The 25,809-nt window shown below is 38.3% G+C and overlaps 1 protein-coding gene across 3 annotated transcripts in view; it reads right to left on the minus strand.

Moving 5' to 3' along the window:
- Positions 1-25,809, minus strand: part of MFSD14B (major facilitator superfamily domain containing 14B) — a 122,068-nt gene that overhangs the window by 47,781 nt on the left and 48,478 nt on the right. For 2 of the 3 annotated variants that reach the window (XM_043486675.1, XM_043486677.1), the window contains one exon: positions 1,333-1,395. The exons of the other annotated variant lie outside the window; for it this stretch is intronic. In XM_043486675.1, coding sequence (XP_043342610.1) covers positions 1,333-1,395 — 63 coding nt within the window. The remainder of the gene's footprint in view (positions 1-1,332; positions 1,396-25,809) is intronic. 3 annotated transcript variants of the gene reach the window in all.

Genomic DNA, 25,809 nt, shown 5'->3' on the forward strand with positions numbered 1-25,809 from the left:
TGGGCTGCCGTCTATGGGGTCACACAGAGTCAGACACGACTGAAGCGACTTAGCAGCAGCAGCATGCTTGGCTGTAGGGTTCCTCTCGTTATATCCTCATCAGAGAAACAACAGCCAGTTACTAAAACATGTAACTCCTTAAGTTCAATAAACTGAAGTTCAATAGTTGCTGAAGTTAAGTAAGTCCTGGTCCACACCCTTGAATCAATTTAAATACTTTTTGTTCTATGTTTTTTTACAATAATATTGTGGGTGTCTCTAAGTGAAAGTATGATAAGCATGCCACTTGGCTTTCGAACACAGACCAAGTTGGTGTTTTTCTGTAAAACCAGACTAAAATAGATTTTATTAGCTCCACATGATAAAAGAAAAAGATCTACTGAGTAACTTTCAAAGAATGCACTATAATGATAAACTTTGTAGTATTTGTAATCAATACCCTCTCTCATTTAGTTTTTCTTTTGATCATGTAGATAAAACTGCTCACAAACTAGTGCTTAAATAAAAACACACCAGATTCTTGATAATATTCCTCCTCTCAATGAGTATTAAAAATGTCTTATTTTACTTTATTTAAATTGTCCTGTTTTACTCATGTTATTATTGTAAGCATTCTCAAATTCTTTTTGAAAATAGGCAAAGAATAAATAGTATTCATTACAATTAATGTTGCTCAAAGCTATGCATTCAGCAAATTCCTCTGACTGAATTTAGCAAAGTACTATGGTATAATTTTAAGTGTGCTGTTCAATACAATGTAAAATTATGTAGACTGATATTACCTAAGTTCAAAAGAACAAATTAGATGCTGAACACATAATACTTTACTACAAATTGGGACTGGAACACAGCATTATATTTTAACCCCTTATTTATAAGCTTTTCTGACAAATATCACATTAAAATTTAAACAATGAATTAGGCTAATTATGTCAAGTGGTTGAGAGCTCAGAAAGTTGTGTCTAGAACACCAGCCTTGCCGTAAGACTTTATATCTAACTAAATCTTAATGATTCCTTCTTCATTCTCAAAGTCTATCTCAAAAGAAGACATTAATACTTGACTGATTTTTAAGATTGATTTTATTCTGTTAATAGAGGAATTACAAGTTCACATAATTATACCCTTCATATTCTGCTCTGTACATGTTAATAAAAATAAAGCAGTGCCTTATGGATTTGGGTTGTATTTTATTTTGACTTGGATAATTCAACTAAAAATTTGATTTACAAACGGTAATAGTTTTTCAGAGTCCTATTTAAACTTCCAGAGTTAAGCTATCAAGGATTCCTGGCTTTGGTTTGTTGTGAACCAAACAAAAATTGTTCTTACCTTTACACCCTGAATGAGACCATTCATGAGGAATGTGTGTTGAGGAAATGTTTCATGTAGAACCTACAAAAAGCAAACAAACATCAAGAAAAATTCTAAAGTAAATGAAAGGGAAGATTTCTGACTCGTGTTAATGGCAGACTAGGTAACTAAACCCTGAAAATGAAAAATATTAAGGAATAATGAAACATGGAAAATGTCTTAAAGGTATGAAAAGGTAACAAGATAGGCAAAAATCTAAATAAAGAACCTAATAAGGTATGCCCAGGATTCAGCTGCTTTTGCTACAAAAGCACGAACAATTTAAAGGTATACTGCAAAGAGTTACTCAAACTCAGTTATGAACCTGCAGCCCAGCTTCATGTCATGTACATAGTCCAGGAAACCTCAAACGTTAAATTTGGATTATACTGATCCACACTGGTAGCCTCTCCAGATGTTTAGAAGAAAAAAAATCTAAAGTTATTTCTGAAAAGGCAGTCATCACCCAGGATTCACATCAACCACACATATACTTTCTCAAATATAATGACAAGGACATAATCAAAGGCAATCAGATACAAAAGCAAATAAGACACCATGAAAAAGAAAACAGCAAACAATACATAACAAATATTCAAAGACCTCACGTTTTGGAATTATTTAACAGACTTTAAAATCAGCATGCTTACTGTGTTACAAGACATATAAAGTAAGCTTGAAACGTTGTAGCAGATTAAAAGAACAAAAAGAAAGTCTAGAACAGAAAAAATTAAATTAAAAACTCAATGCATATGTTTAACAAGATTATATTCTTTGCAGCCAAAGATGGAGAAGCTCTATACAGTCAGCAAAAACAAGACCAGGAGCTGACTGTGGCTCAGATTATGACCTCTTCAGTGCCAAATTCAGACTTAAATCGAAGAAAGTAGGGAAAACCACTAGACCATTCAGGTATGACCTAAATCAGATCCCTTATGATTATACAGTGGAAGTGAGAAATAGATTTAAGGGACTAGATCTGATAGACAGAGTGTCTGATGAACTATGGATGGAGGTTTCTGACACTGTACTGGAGACAGGGATCAAGACCATCCCCATAGAAAAGAAATGCAAAAAAGCAAAATGGCTGTCTGAGGAGGCCTTACAAATAGCTGTGAAAAGAAGAGAAGCAAAAAGCAAAGGAGAAAAGGAAAGATATTCCCATTTGAATACAGAGTTCCAAAGAATAGCCAGGAGAGATAAGAAAGCCTTCCTCAGTGATCAATGCAAAGAAATAGAGGAAAACAACAGAATGGGAAAGACTAGAGATCTCCTCAAGAAGATTAGAGATACCAAGGGAACATTTCATGCAAAGATGGGTTCGATAAAGGACAGAGATGGTATGGACCTAACAAAAGCAGAAGATATTAAGAAGAGGTGCCAAGAACACACAGAAAAACTGTACAAAAAAGAACTTCACAACCCAGATAATCAGGGTGGTGTGATCACTCACCTAGAGCCAGACATCCTGGAAAGTGAAGTCAAGTGGGCCTTAGGAAGCATCACTACGAACAAAGCTAGTGGAGGTGATGGAATTCCAGTTGAGCTATTTCAAATCCTAAAAGATGACGCTGTGAAAGTGCTGCACTCAATATGCCAGCAAATTTGGAAAACTCAGCAGTGGCCACAGGACTGGAAAAGGTCAGTTTTCATTCCAATCCCAAAGAATGCTCAAACTACCACACAATTGCACTCATCTCACACGCTAATAAAGTAACGCTCAAAATTCCCCAAGCCAGGCTTCAGCAATGCGTGAACTGTGAACTTCCAGCTATTCAAGCTGGTTTTAGAAAAGGCAGAGGAATCAGAGATCAAATTGCCAACATCTGCTGGATCATTAAAAAGCAAGAGAGTTCCAGAAAAACATTTATTTTTGCTTTATTGACTATGCCAAAGCCTTTGACTGTGTGAATCACAATAACTGTGGAAAATTCTGAAAGAGAAGGGAATACGAGGCCATCTGACCTGCCTCTTGAGAAACCGATACACAGGTCAGGAAGCAAAAGTTAGAACTGGACATGGAACAACAGACTGGTTCCAAATAGGAAAAGGAGTACGTCAAGGCTGTATACTGTCACTCTGCTTATTTTACTTATATACAGAGTACATCATGAGAAACGCTGGGCTGGAAGAAGCACAAGCTGGAATCAAGATTGCTGGGAGAAATATCAATAACCTCAGATATGCAGATGACATCATCCTTATGGCAGAAAGTGAAGAAGAACTAAAAAGCCTCTTGATGAAAGTCAAAGAGGAGAGCGAAAACGTTGGCTTAAAGCTCAACATTCAGAAAACTAAGATCATGGCATCTGGTCCCATCACTTCATGGGAAATAGATGGGGAAACAGTGTCAGACTTTATTTTTCTGGGCTCGAAAATCACTGCAGAGTGTGACTGCAGCCATGATATTAAAAGACGCTTACTCCTTGGAAGGAAAGTTATGATCAACCTAGACAGCATATTAAAAAGCAGAGACATTACTTTGCCAACAAAGGTCCGTCTAGTCAAGGCTATGGTTTTTCCAGTGGTCATGTATGGGTGTGACAGTTGGACTGTGAAGAAACCTGAGCGCCGAAGAATTGATGTTTTGAACTGTGGTGTTGGAGAAGACTCTTGAGAGTCCCTCGGACTGCAAGGAGATCCAACCAGTCCATCCTAAAGGAGATCATTCCTGGGTGTTCACTGGAAGGACTGATGCTGAATCTGAAACTCCAGTACTTTGGCCACCTCATGCTAAGAGCTGACTCATTGGAAAAGACCCTGATCCTTGGAGGGATTGGGGGCAGGAGGAGAGGGGGATGACAGAGGATGAGATGGCTGGATGGCATCACCAACTTGATGCACATGAGTTTGAGTGAACTCCGGGAGTTGGTGATGGACAGGGAAGCCTGGCATGCTGCGACTCATGGGGTTGCAAAGAGTCGGACACAACTGAGCAACCGAACTGAACTGAACTGAAATACAGTTTAAGAGATAATAACTGAACCAAAAGTAGGTCAAGAGAAGTGTCCAGAATGTAGCAGAGACAAACAGACAGGATATAAGAGAGAAAGTAAGAGACACAGAGGATCCAATAAGAAAGTCTAACAATTTAATCTAGTCCAGTAATAACAGTGAGGCAGAGACAATATTTTAGGAACAAATGACTGAGAATGTACTTGAATCAATGACAGACATCAATGAAGAGATTAAAGCAATCTATCAAATTTTAAGCAGTGTAAAAAGAAATCCACATTTGCAATCAAGTTAAAATATAGAGAATCTTAAAAAAATTCTTTAAAACAGAAATAACAGATTACTTTCAAAGGAACAACAGTTAGATTGTTTCTTAAGACTAACATTTTTGAACTGAGACAAGGAGCATGCTATTCTATCATCAGTATAGTAAGAAAAATAAAACAAATGCCAACCTAAAGTTGTATACTCAGTTAAAATGTCCTCTGACACAAAGGCAAGTATCCATAGTTTTAGATTTGGCAAAAACAAGTTTACCAACTTATAGTAATGAGTTTACTAACTTATAGACTTCACTAATATTAAAAAAAAAAAACCAAAAACCTTCCAGGAGAAGGTAAATGATGGAGGTATAATTAAGGTTCAAGATGCAAAATAAAATAAAGATCATGGAAAATGGTATATAAGTGGACAGGGATGATACAAAACAAAAATAACGGGTCTTATAGTTTTTATTTTCAACTATACAGAAGTAAAATATTTAATCAGATTTTACATAGAGTAGTGTGTACATGACCATGTAAAATGGATAGCCTACAAAGACCTGTTGTATAGCACGTGGAACTCTGCTCAATGTTATGTGCTTGCCTGCATAGTAGGGAGCTTTGAGGGAGAATGGATACATGTATATGTACGGCTGAATCCTTGCACTATTCACCTGAAACTACCAGAACATTGTTAATCAGTTGGCTATATGCCAATACAAAATAAAAAGTTTGAAGTTAAAAAAAAAAAAAAAAATTAGAGAAGGAAATGACAACCCACTCCAGTATTCTTGCCTGCTAAATCCCATGGCAGAGGAGCCTGGTGGGCTATACAGTTCAAGGGCTCACAAAGAGGCAAACAACTCTTTGTGACTAAACAACAAAAACAAAATACTTAATAGTATTCATTTACCTCATTTATGCTAATATGCAGGACATCCTAAAGGAATCTTTAAGGAAATCAACCCTGAATATCCACTGGAAGGACTGATGCTGAAGCTGAAGCTCCAATACTTTGGCCACCTGATGCAAAGAGTCAACTCACTGGAAAAGACACTGATGCTGGGAAAGACGAAAGGGAAAAGGAGAAGGGGGAGGCAGAGAATGAGATGGTTGGACAGCATTACTGATTCAATGGAAATGAACTTGGACAAACAATGGGAGACAGTGAGAGACAGGGAGGCCTGGCATGCTGCAGTCCATGGGGTTGCAAAGAGTTGGGCATGACTTAACAACTGAACAATAACATGTAAATATTATACAAAATTAAAGATATTGATTAACAGTAGACTTTGATAAGTTTACATGTAATGCTATAGAAACCACAAAAGTAACAGGAATAGAGTAGAATACTTCTAATGTAATAGAAAAAAAATTAGCCTAACTATTCAATGCAAATAAAGGCAAAAAGGAACAAAATGACAACTTAGAACTGCAGTACATAGAAAAAAATAATGAGGTAACTGAATTCACATAGCCTTAATATACCAGTTAAAAGGCAAAAAAAAAAGTGTAGCCTAAAACCAAATTTTAGACAGAATCTGAATCACAGGATTTGGAACCAAAAGATCACATCACTCATACTGGGTTGGCCAAAAAATTCCTTCAGTTTTTAAATAAAAATAAAAGACAGATTTTTCATTTTGCCAAGACCTTTATTGAATAATGTATTCACCATTTTCTTCTGCCATTTTCCAGGCAACTTCATAATTCAATCTTGCCTAAACTTTTTATCTTTTTGAGCAAAGAACTGTTCCAGGTGGCTTCTAACAGTCTTTCAGGGAATTCAAATTGTTTTCCATTAAGAGAATTTTGTATAGACTGAAATAAGTCAAAATCTAAAAGTGCAGTGTCTGGTGAACACAGTGGATGAATCAGAACTTCCCAGCCAAGTTACAACAATTTTTGCCTGGTCATCAAAGAAACATGCATTATCCTGAGGGAAGATCACGCATTTTCTGTTGACTAATTTTGGATGCTTTTCATTGTGTGCTTTCAGTTGGTCTCAATGGGCACAGTACTTGCTGGAATTAATTGTCTGGTTTTCCACATAGAGCCCCTAAGAAAGGACTTCCTACCAATCCTGCCATATACATGACATCACCTTCTGTGGATGAAGACCAGCCTTCAGTATGGTTGGTGGTGGTTCATTTCATTTGCTCAGGAATCTTTTCCATTTCACATTATTGTACAGTATCCACATTTCATTGCCCATCACAATGTTAAAAACTGGTACATTTTTGTTACATTTAAGTAAAGAATCCTGTGTGAAAATACAGTCAAGAAGGGTTTTTCTTTTGCTTAACTTATGTGGAACCCAAACATCAAAGTGACTGACATAACCAAGCTGGTGCAAATGATTTTCAACACCTGGTTTGGATATTTTGAGTATGTTGGCTCTCTCCCACGTGGTGTAACATTGACTTTGGAGTACCATCCGGCAAGAAATCTCCCGTATGAAACTTGGCAAGCCACTTTTGATATATTCAACAGTCACAGCACCTTTTCCATATACTGCTCAAGTCTTTTTTCTGTGTTTCAGTTGTGTGTTTACCTTTCTTGAAATAGTAAAGCATAATACGTCCAAAAAATGTTGCTTTTTTTCTTCCACCTTCAATATTAAAATGGCTACAAAAAAATTCACTGATTTTGATGTTTTTTAAAATATTCATGCTGCTATGACAACCATCACAATACAATTTAACAAAATTTTCTAATGAAGTTAAAAGCAACTAAATGCAACTAGAATAAAAATGGATAAACTGAACTTCTGCATAAACTGTGATCCCATGAAAAAGAAAATCAAGCACATGAACATAAAGACATGTACAAGAATGTTTATAGCAGCATTGTATAAACAATGGAAAAACTAACAGTGCACAATAGAAAAAAGGAAGCCCCAGAAGACAACATGAATGTTATACATTATGCCCTTTTTAAAAGTTCAAAAATGACCAGAACCAAATAACATGGACACATCCATGTGTTTATATATATAATAATGTGATCTAAATCTAGAAAATAATCAAGCAAATGACAAAAAAATTCAGAATTGTAGTTATCTTTGTGGATGGGGAGTAGGGAAAGAGAGGCAAACAGGACATAAAAATAAATTGTTATTGGGTTATGCATGGGTTCACCAGTATTTAACACATCCTTAAAAACTATGTTGCAGCAATAAATTTTAAAAACAAAATAAGAAGGATAAAACAAATGGGGGAATGAGTGTTTAATTAAATGTTTCATTCCATGAGTGAAACAAATCTATGTATCACGAAGACAGTTATGACTAATCTATTTCTATGCACTTGAAATCCTATGAATTACAAAAACAGGGGGAAAGATAGAGTGACTAGCCTCTAACTTCAGACAGTTTACCTCCACAGGTTTTTCAAAAAATGAAACTAAGATTTTTCCACAGAAATGATTTCAAATCCATCCCTTAATAACATAATTTTCATAGGTTAGAAAAGATTTGCCATCGCAGCTAGTGGCATTTGAACTCTACTCACTGCACTGAAAAACAAACAAAAAATAGAAAAGATGAAGGACAACAAATAAGTGCAAAATCAGTTTTCAGAAAAATCTTTCCTAATAAATTCCACAGAATACAGAGATACAGAAATATTCAAAGGGAATACTAATCAATATTAGGACTGTTTAATGATTTGTCATATGCATCATAGAAATATGGTAAAACAACAAAACATAACAGTCAGTATATTTTAAAAAATGTTTCTCTGATCCCTGGTGTGTCAAAACATTTTCTGATAAGAAAAAATTTTCTCTTATCCAATCTTTTAGCCCGTTTTTCCCTATTATACACTGTCAGACCAAGGCTGAGGGTTTAACAGGTATTTTTCAAACTCCCCTTGTCTATGGGTTTCCTCACAGTTTCTGCCAGTGGAAAAAAATAGGGTTGGGGAAGCACTGGTGAACACTACACCAGTAACTCCAGGACTGCCTTCATTCTGTCAAAGGGACAGTAATTCTGTTCACCTCTGCTGCCCCAGCTTCATCCTCACCTTGCAGACCTCTGGTCTCCCCTAAAACAGTTCTACATTCAAGATGATCCAAATATGCATTCACTTGTGCAGGTAATGTATTTAGGATTAAGAAATTAACTCTTTAATTTGGCAAGACCATATCCATGGTCAATCTTAAAGGAAATCAACCCTAAATATTCACTGGAAGAATTGACGCTGAAGCTTAAACTCCAATACTTTGGCCACCTGATACAAAGAGCTGACTCATTGAAAAAGACTGATGCTGGGAAAGACCGAGGGCAAGAGGAGAAGGGGGTGAAAGAAGTTGAGATGGTAGGATGGTATCACCGACTCAATGGACATGGGTTTGTGCAAAAGTGAAGAACAGGGAAGCCTGGTGTGCTGTAGTCCATGGCGTCCCAAAGAGCTGGACACAACTGAGAAACCAAACAGCAACAACATATCCATGTATGAATGACAGAGTATGGATTTACTGAACTGCACGTTAAAATACATAGCTCTAAAGGAATTAGATATGACTGAGCAGCAGGCATGGCAGGGCAATGGAATTTCTGGCAGTATGAGAAACTGCTTCTGGGTAATAAAGCAATGATGCAGGCAGTTCCTCTAAAATTTTTCAATATGTGCTTTTTAAAACTTTTCTACTTTTTCCTATTAAAAAAAGATGAAATAGTAAAGCTTTATTAAAGAAATAAGTAAAACAAAACAAGTCAATAATTTCTTTTCTACTAAGCTAAGGACTAAACCTTTTTAAAACAAAGCAGCTATAAAGAAAACAGCAAACTTTCCCAATTCAAAAAATTTTTTCAGTATATGAATAATTATACTACAAAAGACAGTAACTGTTATCACAACAAACCTAATGCTAGGACTTTTCTGGTGGTCCAGTGGTTGAGAATCCACCTGCCAATGCAGGGGACCTGGGTATGAGGCCTGATCCAGGGAGACTGCACATGCTGTCAGGAAACTAAGCCTGTGTGCCACAACGACGGAGCCCGCATGCTCTAGAGCCCGGGCTCTGCAACCAGAGATGCCGCTGCAACGAGAAGCTGGCACACTGCAACTAGGAAAGGCCTGCAACCAAGACTCAGCAGAGCCAAAAATAACAATAATAATTTTAATTAGCTAATTTTTTAAAAGTACACTGACTTTCAGGTCAAGATGGTGGAGTAGAAAGACCTGCATGCAACTCCTGTGAGAGCACCAAAATTGCAACTAGCTGTTGAAAAACCAGCAACAGGAGGACACTGGAACCCATCAAAAAAAGATACCCCATATCTTAAGACAAAGAAAAAGACACAATGAGATGCCAGGAGGGGCTCAGTCATGGTAAAATCAAATCCTATACCTGTCAGATGGGTGACCCACAAACTGGTGACAGTAATACCAAGGAAGTTCTCCCACTGTTGTGAAGGTTCAGAACTCCCCATCAGGCTTCCCAACCTGGGATCTGGCAAAGGAACTGAGAATCCGCAGGGATTCTGACTGTGAAGACCAGCAGGATTTGATTACAGGGCTTCCACTGGACTGGGGGAAACAGACTCCACTCTGAGAGGGCACAAACAAAACCTTACGTGCACCAAGACCTCGGGGAAAGGAGTAGTGACCCCACTGGAGACCGACCTGCTAGTGTTGGAGGGCCTCCTGTGGAGGCATGGGTCACCAGTGGCTCACCGTGGGGATGGGGGCACCGGCAGCGCAGTCCTGGGGGTTGCCACTAACCCTACCAGAGAGGTGACTAGCCTCAGGCTAAAACACAACCAGGGAAGGACCACAACTCCACCACCCATCAGCAGACAACGGAATTAAGTTTTACTGAGCATGGCCCTGCCCACCATAGCAAGACCCAGTTTTCCCCACCAGTCTATCCCATCAGTAAGCTTACACAAGCCTCTTAGCCACCTCCATCAGAGGGCAGACAGAAGAAACAACAATAACATTCCACAGCTGCTAGAAGAAAAACCACATTACAGGAAGTTAATCAGCATGAAAAAGCAGAAAATTATGTCCCAGATTAAGGGACAAGATAAAACTCCAGAAAAACAATTAAATGAAGATAGGCAAGGAGGCCTGGTGTGCTGCAGTCCATGGAGTCACAAAGAGTCAGACATGACTAAGCAACTGAACTGAACTGAACCTTCCAGAGAACGAATTCAGAATAACGATAGTGAAGATAATCCACGATCTTGGAAAAGCAATGGAGAAGATGCAGGAAGTGTTTGCCAAAGACCTGGAAGAACTGAAGAACAAAAGAACAGAGATGAACAATAAACTAGAAGGAACCAATAGCCAAATAACTGAGGCAGGAAAATGGATAGATGACCTGGAGGACAGAATGGTCAAAATCACTGCCACAGAACAAACTACAGAAAAAAGAATGAAGAGACTTCTGGGACAACAATAAACGCACCAACATTCACATTATAGGTGTCCCAGAAGGAGAAGAGAGAGAGAATTAACCCAAGAAGATATCTGAAGAAATATTAGGTGAAAACTTTCTTAACATAGGAAAGGAAACTGTCAAGTCCAGGCAGCACACAGAGTCTAAGGCAGGATAAACCCAAGGAGGAAAACACTTGAGACACACAGCAATTAATATGACAAAAATTAAAAACAAAGATAAAATATTAAAGGCAACAAGGGTAAAATGACAAATAACATACAAGCGAACTTGCACAAGGTTATAAGCTAGTTTCTCAATAGAAACTGTACAAGCTAGAAGGGAATGGCACAATATATTTAAAGTGATGAAAGAGAAGAACCTACAACCAAGAATACTCTACCCAACAAGACTCTTATTCAGATTTGATGAAGAAATCAAAAGCTTTCCAGACAAGCAAAAGAATTCAGCACCACCATACCAGCTTTACAACCAATGCTAAAGGAACTTTTCTCTAGGCAGGAAACAGAAGGAAAAGACCAACACAAAATAAACCCCAAACAATTAAGAAAATGGTAATAGGATCATGTTGTTGTTCAGTCGCCCATCATGTCCAACTCTTTGCAACCCCATGAACTGCAGCACGCCAGGCCTTCACGGCCCTCACCATCTCCCAGAGTTTCCCCAAGTTCATGTCCACTGCATCAGTGATGCCATCCAGCCATCTCATCCTCTGATGCCCTCTTCTCCTTCTGTCCTCAATCTTTCCCAGTATCAGGGACTTATTTTAAATGAGTCAGCTCTTCACATCAGGTGACCAAAATACTGAAGCTTTAGCTTCAGGATCAGTCCTTCCAGTGAGTATTCAGGGTTGATTTCCTTTAAGACTGACTGGTTTGATCTCTTTGTTGTCCAAGGGACTCTCAGGAGTCTTCTCCAGCAACACAGCTTGAAGGCATCAGTTCTTTGGCGCTCTCCCTTCTTTAAGGTCCAATTCTGACAACTCTACATGACCACTAGGAAGACCAGAGCCATGATCATACAGACCTTTGTAGGCAGAGTGATGTCTCGGCTTTTCGACACACTGCATAGGCTTGTCATGGGATCATACATATCAATGACTACCTTAAATGATAAGGGATTGAATGCACCAACCAAAAGACACAGACTGGCTGGGCAGATGAAAACATGTGCATGTATCAACCTCTATTTAACAAATCACTCTACTCAACTCCAAATTGTATGTAATTATTTAGTATTTTTAGGTTAATCATGTTTCGATTATGGCTTGCAACTGTAATTATCTTCTATTTTTGTCTGGCTATTGATACTAAAAACTTGATAAACATCTTCTACTATTGTGATTTTTGCTTAATACAATAATTGTAACATGACTCGTTAACAGAAAATAATAGAATTCTTTATCACTAAAACTATAATTTATTAGAAAAACCTGCAATCACTTTAAAAAATCCAGATACTTCCAGTTTTTTAAGAAATCTCCACACTGTTTTCCATAGCGGCTGTACTAGTTTGCATTCCCACCAACAGTGTAAGAGGGTTCCCTTTTCTCCACACCCTCTCCAGCATTTATTGCCTGTAGACTTTTGGATAGCAGCCATCCTGACTGGCGTGTAATGGTACCTCATTGTGGTTTTGATTTGCATTTCTCTAATAATGAGTGATGTTGAGCATCTTTTCATGTGTTTGTTAGCCATCTGTATGTCTTCTTTGGAGAAATGTCTGTTTAGTTCTTTGGCCCATTTTTTGATTGGGTCATTTATTTTTCTGGAATTGAGCTGCAGGAGTTGCTTGTATATTTTTGAGATTAATCCTTTGTCTGTTTCTTCATTTGCTATTATTTTCTCCCAATCTGAGGGCTGTCTTTTCACCTTACTTATAGTTTCCTTTGTTGTGCAAAAGCTTTTAAGTTTCATTAGGTCCCATTTGTTTAGTTTTGCTTTTATTTCCAATATTCTGGGAGGTGGGTCATAGAGGATCTTGCTGTGATTTATGTCGGAGAGTGTTTTGCCTATGTTCTCCTCTAGGAGTTTTATAGTTTCTGGTCTTACATTTAGATCTTTAATCCATTTTGAGTTTATTTTTGTGTATGGTGTTAGAAAGTGTTCTAGTTTCATTCTTTTACAAGTGGTTGACCAGTTTTCCCAGAAGCACCACTTGTTAAAGAGGTTGTCTTTTTTCCATTGTATATTCTTGCCTCCTTTGTTGAAGATAAGGTGTCCATAGGTTCACGGATTTATCTCTGGGCTTTCTATTCTGTTCCATTGATCTATATTTCTGTCTTTGTGCCAGTACCATACTGTCTTGATGACTGTGGCTTTGTAGTAGAGCCTGAAGTCAGGCAGGTTGATTCCTCCAGTTCCATTCTTCTTTCTCAAGATTGCTTTTGCTATTCAAGGTTTTTTGTATTTCCATACAAATTGTGAAATTATTTGTTCTAGTTCTGTGAAAAATACCGTTGGTAGCTTGATAGGGATTGCATTGAATCTATAGATTGCTTTGGGTAGAATAGCCATTTTGACAGTATGGATTCTTCCAATCCATGAACACAGTATGTTTCTCCATCTGTTTGTGTCCTCTTTGATTTCTTTCATCAGTGTTTTATAGTTTTCTATGTATAGGTCTTTTGTTTCTTTAGGTAGATATACTCCTAAGTATTTTATTCTTTTTGTTGCAACGGTGAATGGTATTGTTTCCTTAATTTCTCTTTCTGTTTTCTCATTGTTAGTGTATAGGAATGCAAGGGATTTCTGTGTGTTAATTTTATATCCTGCAACTTTACTATATTTGTTGATTAGCTCTAGTAATTTTCTGGTGGTAGGATGGGGAATACATGTAACTCCATGGCTGATTCATGTCAATGTATGACAAAACCCACTGCAATGTTGTGAAGTAATTAGCCTCCAACTAATAAAAATAAATGAGAAAAAAATAAATAAATAAAAGCAAAAAAAAAAAAAATCCAGGTACATATCAGAATTATCTTGGAATTGTTTGAAAACTATGAATGCTCATACGTTGCTTTTTTTCCTACAAAGTTTCAGATGTGTTTCAAATGAGCTGCCAAGCTTAAAAACAATTGGACTATATTACAATCTTTCACTTTTATCTAGTGTGTTTCATTTTTTTCTATTTCATGCTCAGTGCTCCCATTTCATTTAGTTTATGCTTTCCAATTTCTCCATCTATCTTTTTTGATGTTCTTTCTCAAGCCATTACCAATCATAGTAGAAAAGCTTTTATACACACACACACACACACACACATATAGTATGTATAGTACTATATATATATATATGTGTGTGTGTATATATATATATATTTTAGAAAACTTACAAATTTTTGCCTAGTTAAAAAATTTGATATTTTGAGTCCACTTGACTTAGTATGAATAGAATGCTAGACTTCTAATTTATATTCATTCAAAATTTTGGTATCGTTTATATATTTTGGCATCTAGTATCACCGTTAAAAGTTTAACTTATTGTCTTGTGTGTGTGTGTGTGAGTCACTCAGTCATGTACAACTCTTTGTGACCCCATGGAATGTAGCCTGCCAGGTTTCTCTGTGCAGTAATTAAAAAATAATTTTGAATGAGGCTTGAAATTTCTAATCCAATTCTGAGAATGTGAAGAAATATTATGTTGTTTTAAAAAAAACCACGAGATTAACATGTGATATAGTATTAACGAAAGTACAGATTTTGTTCAAATCTTACAAAATTCTATGTTAGTGTCTCTTATTTATTTTCATACCTTATTCAAGACCCCACACTGTGTTTAATTGCAGTGAACAGCTCAAGCTGCATGCAAAAAATTCTGGTAAATTTTCTTTTATTTTTATTCTATCACAAATATTTTCTAGTTTTCATTGTTATGGCATCTTAGATATACCCCTCAGTTAAAAGTAGGTATTTAATTTCCAAATACATGGGATTTTTAAAAGTATCTATGATATTAATTTCTCATTTAAATGCTTTCTTTTCTACAATCACCCTCTATGTTTCTTCAGTCTTCTAATTTTATTGAGGTGTTCAACAGATAAGTCAGATGTCTCTTAGTAAATGTCACATTAGACTTGAAAATATGTGCTTTATTTTAAAATATCTTTTGATATTGACCACTAACACCACTTCACAGTAATAAGAAAACAGAGTCTCTATTTCAATACCTTTAAGACCATGAAATTTCTGCACCTGGTCTTATGTCTCTGGATATGTTCCAGTGTCTCCTAATTTATAGTCTATGGGAACTTGATACAATTTGGATCCTACTGTTATGTGAAAACTGTATAAATTTTAATTATGTCAATCAGTTCATAATGCTTTTCAGGCCTACTATCTTCTTCCACTTCTCTGTGCAGTGCAGTGCTCACTCACTTCAGTTGTGTCTGAATCTGTGCCACCCACAGACTGCAGCCCACCAGGCTCCTCTGTCCATGGGATTCTCTGGGCAAGATTACTGGAGTGGGTTGCCATGCCCTCCTCCAAGGGACCTTCCCGACCCAGGTATTGAACCCAAGTCTCTCACATCTCCTGCATTGGCAGGCGGGTTCTTTACCACTAGTACAATTTGGGAAGCCTCTGTACATTCATTCTATTAATTTCTGAGGGTTTGATATCAAAATTCCAATGAAAAATCTTAATTCATTTACTTACAAAAAATTGTAATATATAGTGGAATTATATGTAACTTTTCCCAGTATTTTCCAAGTCTTCTGTAAATGTGTTATCATATAACTTAAAAATAAAAAAACTAACAAAGTATATTAAATATCTCAAATAAGATCAAAGTTTTACTTTTAGATATCTTTCTGTGCTAAAAATTTTAAGAAAGATACTGCCTTTATTTTTGAGAAGCAATACAGTAAACAAAAAATATGATGGCATTTGTTTATCTCTTAAAAGAAAAAAATAAAAGAAAACTTTAGAAACTTAGAACTGAATTGACACCCAGAACAATGAAGCTAATAAATATCTGTATGGTATGTGTATATTACATATGTATGTATTATACACACACATACATTACATTCAAACATACACATATCTGTTTTTCTACTTCCACATCAAGTATCACTGACAGAACAGAAAAAAATATGAATCTAATTTACAACATTTTCTGTTTACTTGGAAGAATACTGAAACACTTTGGGATGATACAGAGCAGATGGGAAAAGGCTTTATGAACCCTTTAGAGTTGAAAAACTAGTCACATGTTAAGGTGAAAAAGATCTTTTAGGTAAAATTTTCAGGATTCAAGGGGACCAAAAAACAAAACTGGAGGATGCCATCCATAATTCAACAGGTTAATAAAAGGTTACAAAGTAAGTGCCTGGTATCTTGCTCTCACAGCTGCTGACCTCTCCATCTGTCCCCAATATAAGAATCACAAGTGTAGTTCTCTGAAGTGGGACATGTAAATGGGATACATGCAGAATTGAATGGGGGTGGGATACACAATTTATAGTCTCCCAGGTCACTTCTGGCTTCCAAGAGTGGCATATAACCCTATCATCACTTCAGAAACTACCTCAGTACTATAGAGGAGATCCCAGAACATCCACAGTCTTTGAGCTCCTACAAGCAGTGCTTGCATGCAGTACTACAGAACAGGGATTTCCACCTGAGTTGGAGAAAAATACTCTGGCTACCAGGTGTCTAGACCATGGGTGGCAAATTGACAAACTAATATGCTTTTTCACTCATATCATTATCTTCCAAGTGAGTTGGTTGTCAATATGTAAATCACAGGAAATTTAACCAAAGTAGAAATAATTTTCTAGCATTTCATAGGAACGCATAAGGTTTCAAAACATGGGGACTGAACTGCCATGTCACCAACTGTCTAAGTCGATAGTGGCTGCTGCAATAGAAAGAACATGTATTCCAACAATAATACAAACCTATTCTTACCCCACTTCTCACATTTACAACACTTGGGTAGCCCCAAAAGACATTTCTTTTCACAATTCCTGAACTACCCTCTCATTTGTAAATATAAAATACATACAATTCATCAAAAGAATTTGAGGAAAACCATGGGAAGACACAAAAAAAGATATAGGAAATAAAAGATAATCTACCTCATTGCCAAATAACCAAATCATACAATTTATACACAATTGAAGTCACTCAGTTGTGTCCAACTCTTTGCGACCCAATGGACTGTAGCCTACCAGGCTCCTCCATCCATGGAATATTCCAGGCAAGGATACTGGAGTGGGCTGCCATTTCCTTCTCCAAACCAAATCACAGTAGGAAACAAAAGGAAGCTTTAAAATAAGTTTAAGTGTCCTCCAAAAGATTCAAGGGGATGCCACATGCATTAAAAACAATCTGTTGCAGAAGGACCAGCACAAAACAAGGCAAAGCATCAAACAAGTAAGGAAAGTCTGTCTTAAAGAACTGATTGTAAGGAGAGAACAAGATGGCAGAGGAGTAGGTGGATGTGGAGTACATCTCTCTCCACGGATACATCAGGAATACATCTTCAGATGTAGAACTGCATGCAGAACACCAGCTGAGAGCGGACAGGAGTACCTGACCAGTGGAAAAGAATATACAGAACCATGCAAAACTCAACAGGATCAAGACACTAGGGGCAAAAATAGGAGTGTTACTAGGACTTGGCAGCTGGGGGAACTGAAGTAGGAGTCCAATCCCCACATTGGGGCAATTGTCTGAGTCAGAGGAAAAACATTTAAGGCTGAGAGTGAAACAGCTGATCTGTGGCAGCCTAAATGGAATGAGAATCAGACAATCCTTGCCACAACCATACACACCCTGGACAGGGACGCAGGTCCCCTAGAAGGCCAGTGGCTGGGAGCTGGAGTTTAGGGATTGAGGAGCAATCCCAGGATGAGGGCTGCTACTGACTGCGCAGAGACGGACCGAGCAGATGTGAGGGAGGAGACTGTGGTGGGAGATGCCTTCAGAGGAAAGCTAGGCAGCCATGGGAGAAAGGTAACAGTGCTGAGTCACGTGTAGGGAGGGGAGCCATCCCCATAGCCTCTCTCTGATAGAGGCTGGACAATCAAACACCTGGCGCACTGAACTACAAAGCAGGGCCCTGCCCAGGGTGCACCTTTAAGTGACTGATGGTCAGAACTACAGAGGAGGACTCCACCCAGGCCACCCCTTTAAGCTCCCTCTATGTGCCTGATGTGCCAAACAACAGAGGATGACTCCAGGTAAGGGAGACCTCTAAGTGCTTGAACGGGCAGAGTTATGGAGATACCTTATGCGAAATGCTTGGCTGGAGGAAGCACAAACTGGAATCAAGATTGCTGGGTGAAATATCAATAACCTCAGATATGCAGATGACACCACCCTTATGGCAGAAAGCTACGAAGAACTAAAGAGCCTCTTGATGAAAGTGAAAGATGACAGTAAAAAAGTTGGCTTAAAACTCAACATTCAGAAAACTAAGATCATGGCATCAGGTCCCATCACTTCATGACAGATAGGGAAACAATGGAAACAGTGAGAGACTTTCTTTTTTTGGGCTCCAAAAATCACTGCAAATGATGATTGCAGCCATGAAATTAAAAGACGCCTGCTCCTTTCAAGAAAAGCTATGCCAGCTAAACAGCATATTAAAAAGCAGAGACATTACTTTGCCAACAAAGGTCCATCTAGTCAAAGCTATGGTTTTTCCTGTAGTCATGTATGGATGTGAGAGTTGGACTATAAAGAATGCTGAGCGCAGAAGAATTGATGCTTTTGAACTGTAGTGTTGGAGAAGACTCTTGAGAGGCCCTTGGACTACATGGAGATCCAACCAGTCCATCCTAAAGGAGATCAGCCCTGGGTGTTCATTGGAAGGACTGATGTTGAAGCTGAAACTCCAATATTTTGCCCACCTGATTCGAAGAGCTGACTCATTTGAAAAGACCTTGATGTTGGGAAAGATCGAAGGCAGGAGGAGAAGGGTAGGACAGAGGATGAGATGGTTGGATGGCATCACTAACTCAATGGACGTGAGTTTGGGTAAACTCCGGGAGTTGGTGATGGACAGGGAGGCCTGGTGTGCTGCGGTTCATGGGGTCGCAAAGAGTCGGACACGACTGAGCAACTGAACTGAACTGAACTGAATGCAATCATATTCAAAATTTCCAGCAAGTCATTTTGTAAATATTGAAGAGTTGATTACACAATTTACATGGATATAGAAAAGCCTTATAATAGCCAAGGCAATCTTTTATAAAAAATAAATTATTATTATTTTTTACATATACATTTATCTGTTCTCCCCCAGTCTCCCCTCCATTCCCAGCTATAGCCAAGGCAGTCCTGAGGAAGAAGAACCAAGTCACCTAAGTTATAGAAGATATCAAGAAAATGCTAAAGAAATCAACATAGCACAGTACTGACACAGGATATATACAAAAATAGAATATAAAACTCAGAAAATAAATCCATGTGAATATAACTGTCTGATTTATGATAAAGTTGACAGATGGAGTGGGGAAAAATTTTTTTTTTAAATAAATGACACTGGTTCAACTATATATTAATATGAACCAAAATGAATCAACTCTTATAAAATATGATTTTTCTAGAAAAAATCATGAAACTGGTTCATGAGAAAAATCACAGACTGAGAATTGGTATAAAAGATGTGTGTGTGAAAAATAAACAAATAAATCTTGGGGGAAGAAGGTTTCTTTTTAAAATTTTTTTTTGGAATATAGTTCCTTTACAATCTTCTGTTAGTTTCTACTGTACAAAAAAGTCAATTAGCTACACATGTGCCCGTTTTTTGGATTCCCTTTCCATTTAGGTCACCACAGAGCACTGAGTAGAGCTTCCTGTGCTATACAGTAGGTTCTCATTAGTGGAAGAAAGTTTCCTAAACAAGATTTTAAAAAAGCAACTAAACATAAGAAGAAGAAAAAAAAAAAATCAGTAAATTGAACTGTGTAAAGATTATGAACTTCTGTTCATCCGAAGACACTATTAAGAGAATGAAAAAGTAATTCAAGGAGGGAAAAAAGACATTATCAATAAACATGTGAGTGTTCAAAAATAAACAAACATTTTGCTGTTACTGTTGTTCAGTCCCTAGTCGTATCTGACTTTGCAACCCCATGGATTGTAGCACGCCGGGCTTCCCTGTCCTCCATCATATCATGCTGCTGCTGCTAAGTCGATTCAGTCGTGTCCGACTGTCTGTCCCCACAGACAGCAGCCTACCAGGCTCCTCTTTCCCTGGGATTTTCCAGGCAAGAATACTGGAGTGGGTTGCCATTTCCTTCTCCACTATATCTTGGAGGTTGCTCAAACTGATGTCCACTGAGTTGCTGATGCTATCTAACTACTCATCCTCTGAATGTCTGAAGTTGTTGATATTCCTCCCAGCAATCTTGATGAAAGCTTGTGTTCCATCCACACTGGCATTTCCCATGATGTACTCTGTGTGCATATAAGTTAAATAAACAGGGTGACATTATACAGCCTTGTTCATCTCTCAATTTTGAACCAATCAGTTGTTCTATGTCCGATTCTAACTGTTGCTTCTTGACCCACATTTAGGTTTCTCAGGAGACAGGCAACGTAGTCTGGTACTCCCATCTCTTTAAGAGTTTTCCATAGTTCATTGTGATCTACACAGTCAAAGGCTTTAGTGTAGTCAATGAAGCAGAAATACATGTTTTTCTGGAACTCCCTTGCTTTCTCCATGATCCAATGAATGTTGCCAATTTGATCTCTGGTTCCTCTGCCTTTTCTAAATCTAGCTTGTAGATCTGGAAGTTCTCAGTTGATACTGTTGAAGCCTAGCTTGAAGGATTTTGAACATAACCTTGCTATCATGTGAAATGAGCTCAACTGTATGGTACTCTGAACATTCTTTGGCATTGCCCTTTTAGGGGACTGGAATGAAAGCTGACCATTTCCAGTCCTGAGGTCACTGCTGAGTTTTCTACATTTGCTGACATATTGAGTGCAGCAGTTTAACAGCATCATCTTTCAGGATTATAAATAGCTCAGCTGGAATTCCATCACAATCACTAGCTTTGTAGTAATGCTTCCTAAGGCCTATTTGATTTCAGACTCCAGGATGTCTAGCTCTAGGTGAGTGTCCACACCATCATGGTTATCAAGGTCATTAAGACCTTTTTGGTACAGTTCTTGTGTGTACTCTTGCGACCTCTTCTCAATCTCGTCTGGTTGTTAAGTCCTTACCATTTTTGTCCTTTACTGTGCCCATCTCTGCGTGAAATGTTCCTTTGATAGCTCCAGTTTTCGTGAGGTCATCTTCAGTCTTTCCTGCCCTGTTATCCCTCTCTCTCGCTGCACCGTTTGCTCACTTAAGGTCTTCTTTCCTCTCGCTGCTGCTCTGGAGAACTCTGCATCCAGCTGGGTGTCATCCTCCCTCTCTTTCTTGCTTTTGCTTCTCTTCTTTCTTCAGGAATTTGTAAGCCTCCTCAGACAACAATCTCGCCTTCGTGTATTTCTTTTTCTTTGGGATAGTTTTGGTCACGGCCTCCTAAACAACGTTACAAATCTCCGTCTATAGTCCTTCAGGCACTCTGTTAACAGATCTAATCCCTTAAGTCTATTCATCACCTCTACTGTATAATCATAAGGGATTTGATTTAGGTCATACTTAATGGCAAGAGTAAACACTGACATTTTAGGAATCAGTGAACTAAAATGGACTAGAATGGGTGAATTTAATTCAGATGATCATTGTATCTACTACTGTGGCCAAGAATCCCTTAGAAGAAAAAGAGTAGCCGTCAACAAAAGAGTCAACAAAAGAGTCTGAAATGCAGTTCCTGGGTGCAATCTCAAAGACAGAATGATCTCTGTTCAATTCCAAGGCAAACCATTCAATATCACAGTAATCCAATCTATGCCTCAACCAATAACGCAGAAGAAACTGAAGTTGAACAGTTTTATGAATACCTACAAGACCTTCTAGAACGAACACCAAAAAAAGATATCCTTTTCATCCCAGGGGACTGGAATGCACAAGTTGGAAGTCAAGAGATACCTGGATAAACAGGCAAGTTTGGCCTTGGGAGTACAAAATGAAGCAGGGCAAAGGCTAACAAGAGTTTTGCAAAGAGAATGCACTAGTCATAGCAAACACCCTCTTCCACCTACACAACAGATGACTATATACATGGACATCACCAGATGGTCAATACCAAAATCAGATTGATTATATTCTTTGTAGCTGAAGATGGAGAAGCTCTATACAGTCAGCAAAAACAAGACTGGGAGCTGACTGTAGCTCAGATCATGAACTCCTTATTGCCAAATTCAGACTTAAATTGAAGAATGTAGGAAAAACCACTAGACCATTCAGGTATGACTTAAATCAAATCCCTTATGGTTATACAGTGGAAACGACAAGTAGCTTAAAGGGATTAGATCTGGTAGACAAAGTGCCTGAAGAACTATGGACAGAGGTTTGTGACATTATACAGGAGGCAGTGATCAACACCATCCCCAAGAAAAAGAAATGCAAAAAGGCAAAATGGTTATCTGAGGAGGCCTTACAAATAGCTGAGAAAAGAAGAGAAGTGAAAGGCAAAGCAGAAAAGGAAAGATATACTCATTTGTATGCAGAGTTTCAAAAACAGCAAAGAGAGATAAGAAAGCCTTCCCAAGTGATCAATGCAAGGAAATAGAGAAAAACAATAGAATGAGAAAGACTAGAGATCTCTTCAAGAAAATCAGAGATACCAAGGGAACACTTCATGCAAGAATGGGCACAATAAAGGACAGAAACAGCAAGGACTGAACAAAGCTATGGTTTTTCTAGTAGTCATGTACGGATGTGAGAGTTGAACCATAAAGAAAGCTGAGCACGATGCTTTTGAACTGTGGTGTTGGAGAAGACTCTTGAGAGTCCCTTGGACTGCAAGGAGATCCAACCAGTCAATCCTAAAGGAAACCAGTACTGAATATTCATTGGAACAACTGATGCTGAAACTAAAGCTCCAATACTTTGGCCACCTGATGCAAAGCACTGACTCATTGGAAAATGGCACGGCAGAGGATGAGATGGTTGGATGGCATCACTGACTCAATGGACATGAGTCTGAGTAAGCTCTGGGAGTTGGTGATGGACAGGGAAGCCTGGCTGCTGCAGTCCACGGGTCACAAAGAGTCAGACACGACTGAGCAACTGAACTGAACTTAATGGCCTAGTGGTTTTCCCTACTTTCTTCAATTTAAGCCTGAATTATGCAATAAAGAACTCATGATCTGAGCCGCAGTCAACACCATGTTTTGTTTTTGCTGACTGTATAGAACTTCTCCAATTTTGGCTGCAAAGAACATAATCAACCTGATTTTGGTATTGACCATTTGGTGATGTCCATGTGTAGAGTCAACTCTTGGGCTGATGGAAAGGGTGTTTGCTATGACCAGTGTGTTCTCTTGGCAAAAGTCTGTTAGTCTTTGTCCTTTTTCATTTTGTACTCCAACACCAAACTTGCCAGTTACTCCAGGTATCTCTTGACTTGCTACTTTTGCATTCCAATTTCCCATAATGAAAAGGACATCTTTTTCTGGTGTTAGTTCTAAAAGATCTTGTAGGATCTTTTAGATCTTGATCTTCACAGAAGTGGTCAACTTCAGCTTCTTTCACATCATTGGCTGGGACACACACTTGGATTACTGGGATGTTGAATAAGGCTTGCCTTGGAAACAAACTGATATTATTCTGTTGTTTTTGAGACTGCACCCAAGTGCTGCATTTCTGACTCTTCTGTTGAATGAGAGCTACTCCATTTCTTCTAATGGATTCTTGCCTATAGTAGTAGATATGATGGTCATCTGAATTAAATCCATCCATTCCTGTTCACATTCATTCAGTGAGTCCTAAGATGTCAATGTTCAATCTTGCCATCTCCTAGTTAACCACAACCAATTTATCTTAATTCATGAATCTAACATTCCAGATTCCTATGCAATATTTATTGTATTTATTGGACTTTACTTTCAGCACCAGACACATTCAAAGCTGAATGTCATTCCTGCTTCAACCCGCCACTTCATTCTTACTGCAGCTATCAGTAATTGCCCTCCACTCTTCTGCAGTAGTATATTGGACACCTTCCAATTTGGGTGGCTCATCTTCTGTGTCACATCTTTTTGCCTGTTTATACTGTCCCTGGGGTTCTCCAGGCAGGAATACTGTAGTGGGTTGCAATTCTTCTCCAGTGTACCACGTCCTGTCAGCACTCTTCACTATGTCCTGTCCATCTTGAGGAGCCATGCAGTGCATGGCTCATAAATTCATGGAGTTACACAAGCCCCTTTGACACAGCAAGGCTGTGATCCATGAAGGGAAAACAAACATACATACATGTAAAAAAAAGAAAAGAAAACAAACATATCCAGAATATATAAAGAAATCCTACACATAATAAGAAAAGAATAGACAAAACAATTATTTAAAACAGATGAAATACTTGAGCTGACACTTCACAAAGACAGTCACAAGACAAATATATATAAAGGACGTTAACTTCATTGATCATCAGGAAGATGGAAAATAAGGCCACACTGTACACACTGGAATCATTAACAATGAGATACCAATTGTGGGTGAAGATGTAGAGTCTGGTTTACGGGAGGGTAAATTGATTCAACCACTCTGGAAACTTTTGGCAGTATACAGCAAATTGAACAAAACTCTGCAGTTTATTCCTAGGTAGAAAGAAGAAAAAAACGTATACACATTCACCAACAGACATATACAGGAAATACCATAAAACCAATATGTGTAATAGGCAAACACAGGGAACCCAAATGTTCATCAACAATAGAATGGATTTCTGTGGTTTGCCAAAAAGAGTCACAGAACTCAGAAACTGTTACACTCGCAGCTACAATTTAACAGAAGGATACAGCTCAGAACTGCAAAACCACTGTTGTTGCCTGAAGTTGAATAGCTTAATAAGTAAGTGCTCCTCAGTTTGTTGCGTGCCTCTGGTTGTACTGAAATGGTTGTTTGTGATTGTTTTGTCCAGTTTTATTAGGACAGAATTTGCTGACCTTCTGTTCTGTCATACCAAAGTGAAAATTCTGATGGTAAAATTCTGGAAAAAGTGAAAATTTTGGTGGCGCAGTTGGGATGAACTTCACTTCCAAGTCCCTTGACACCTGTGACAATTCAAGTATGATTAGAGTCCCGAATGGGAAAGATAGAAAGGGCAGCAAAAATATTTCAAACAATAATGGCCAAAACTTCCCAAATTTGATTAGAAAAAAATATGTATATATACACATACACACACACACACACATGTGGGAGTGGGTTGCCAGCTCCTTCTCCAGGGCACCTTTCCTATCCTGGGAATGAACCCGTATATCTTACATCCACTGCACTGGTGGGTGGGTTCTTACCACTAGCGCCACCTCAGTTCAGTGCAGTCACTCAGTCGTGTCTGACTCTTTGCGGCTCCATGGACCGTAGCACACTAGGTGTGTCCATCATCAACTCCTGGAGCTTGCTCAAACTCCTGTCCACCAAGTTGGTGATGACATCCAACCATCTCATCCTCTGTCATCCCCTTCTCCTCCTGCCTTCAACCTATCCCAGCATCAGGGTCTTTTCCAGTGAGTCAGTTCCTCACATCAGGTGGTCCAAGTATTGAAGCTTCAGCAGCAGTCCTTCCAATGAATACTCAGGACTGATTTCCTTAGGACTGACTGGTTTGATCTCCTTGCAATCCAAGGGACTCTCAAGAATTTTCTCCAACACCACAGTTCAAAAGCATCAATGGATTGCTGCATCAAAAGTGCATCAGTGGTTTGAAAAGTGCCACCTGGGAAGCCATATATACATACATGTATATCTACAGA

The sequence above is a fragment of the Cervus canadensis genome, chromosome 14, assembly GCF_019320065.1.
Source record: "Cervus canadensis isolate Bull #8, Minnesota chromosome 14, ASM1932006v1, whole genome shotgun sequence".
Classification (NCBI taxonomy): Eukaryota; Metazoa; Chordata; class Mammalia; order Artiodactyla; family Cervidae; genus Cervus; species Cervus canadensis.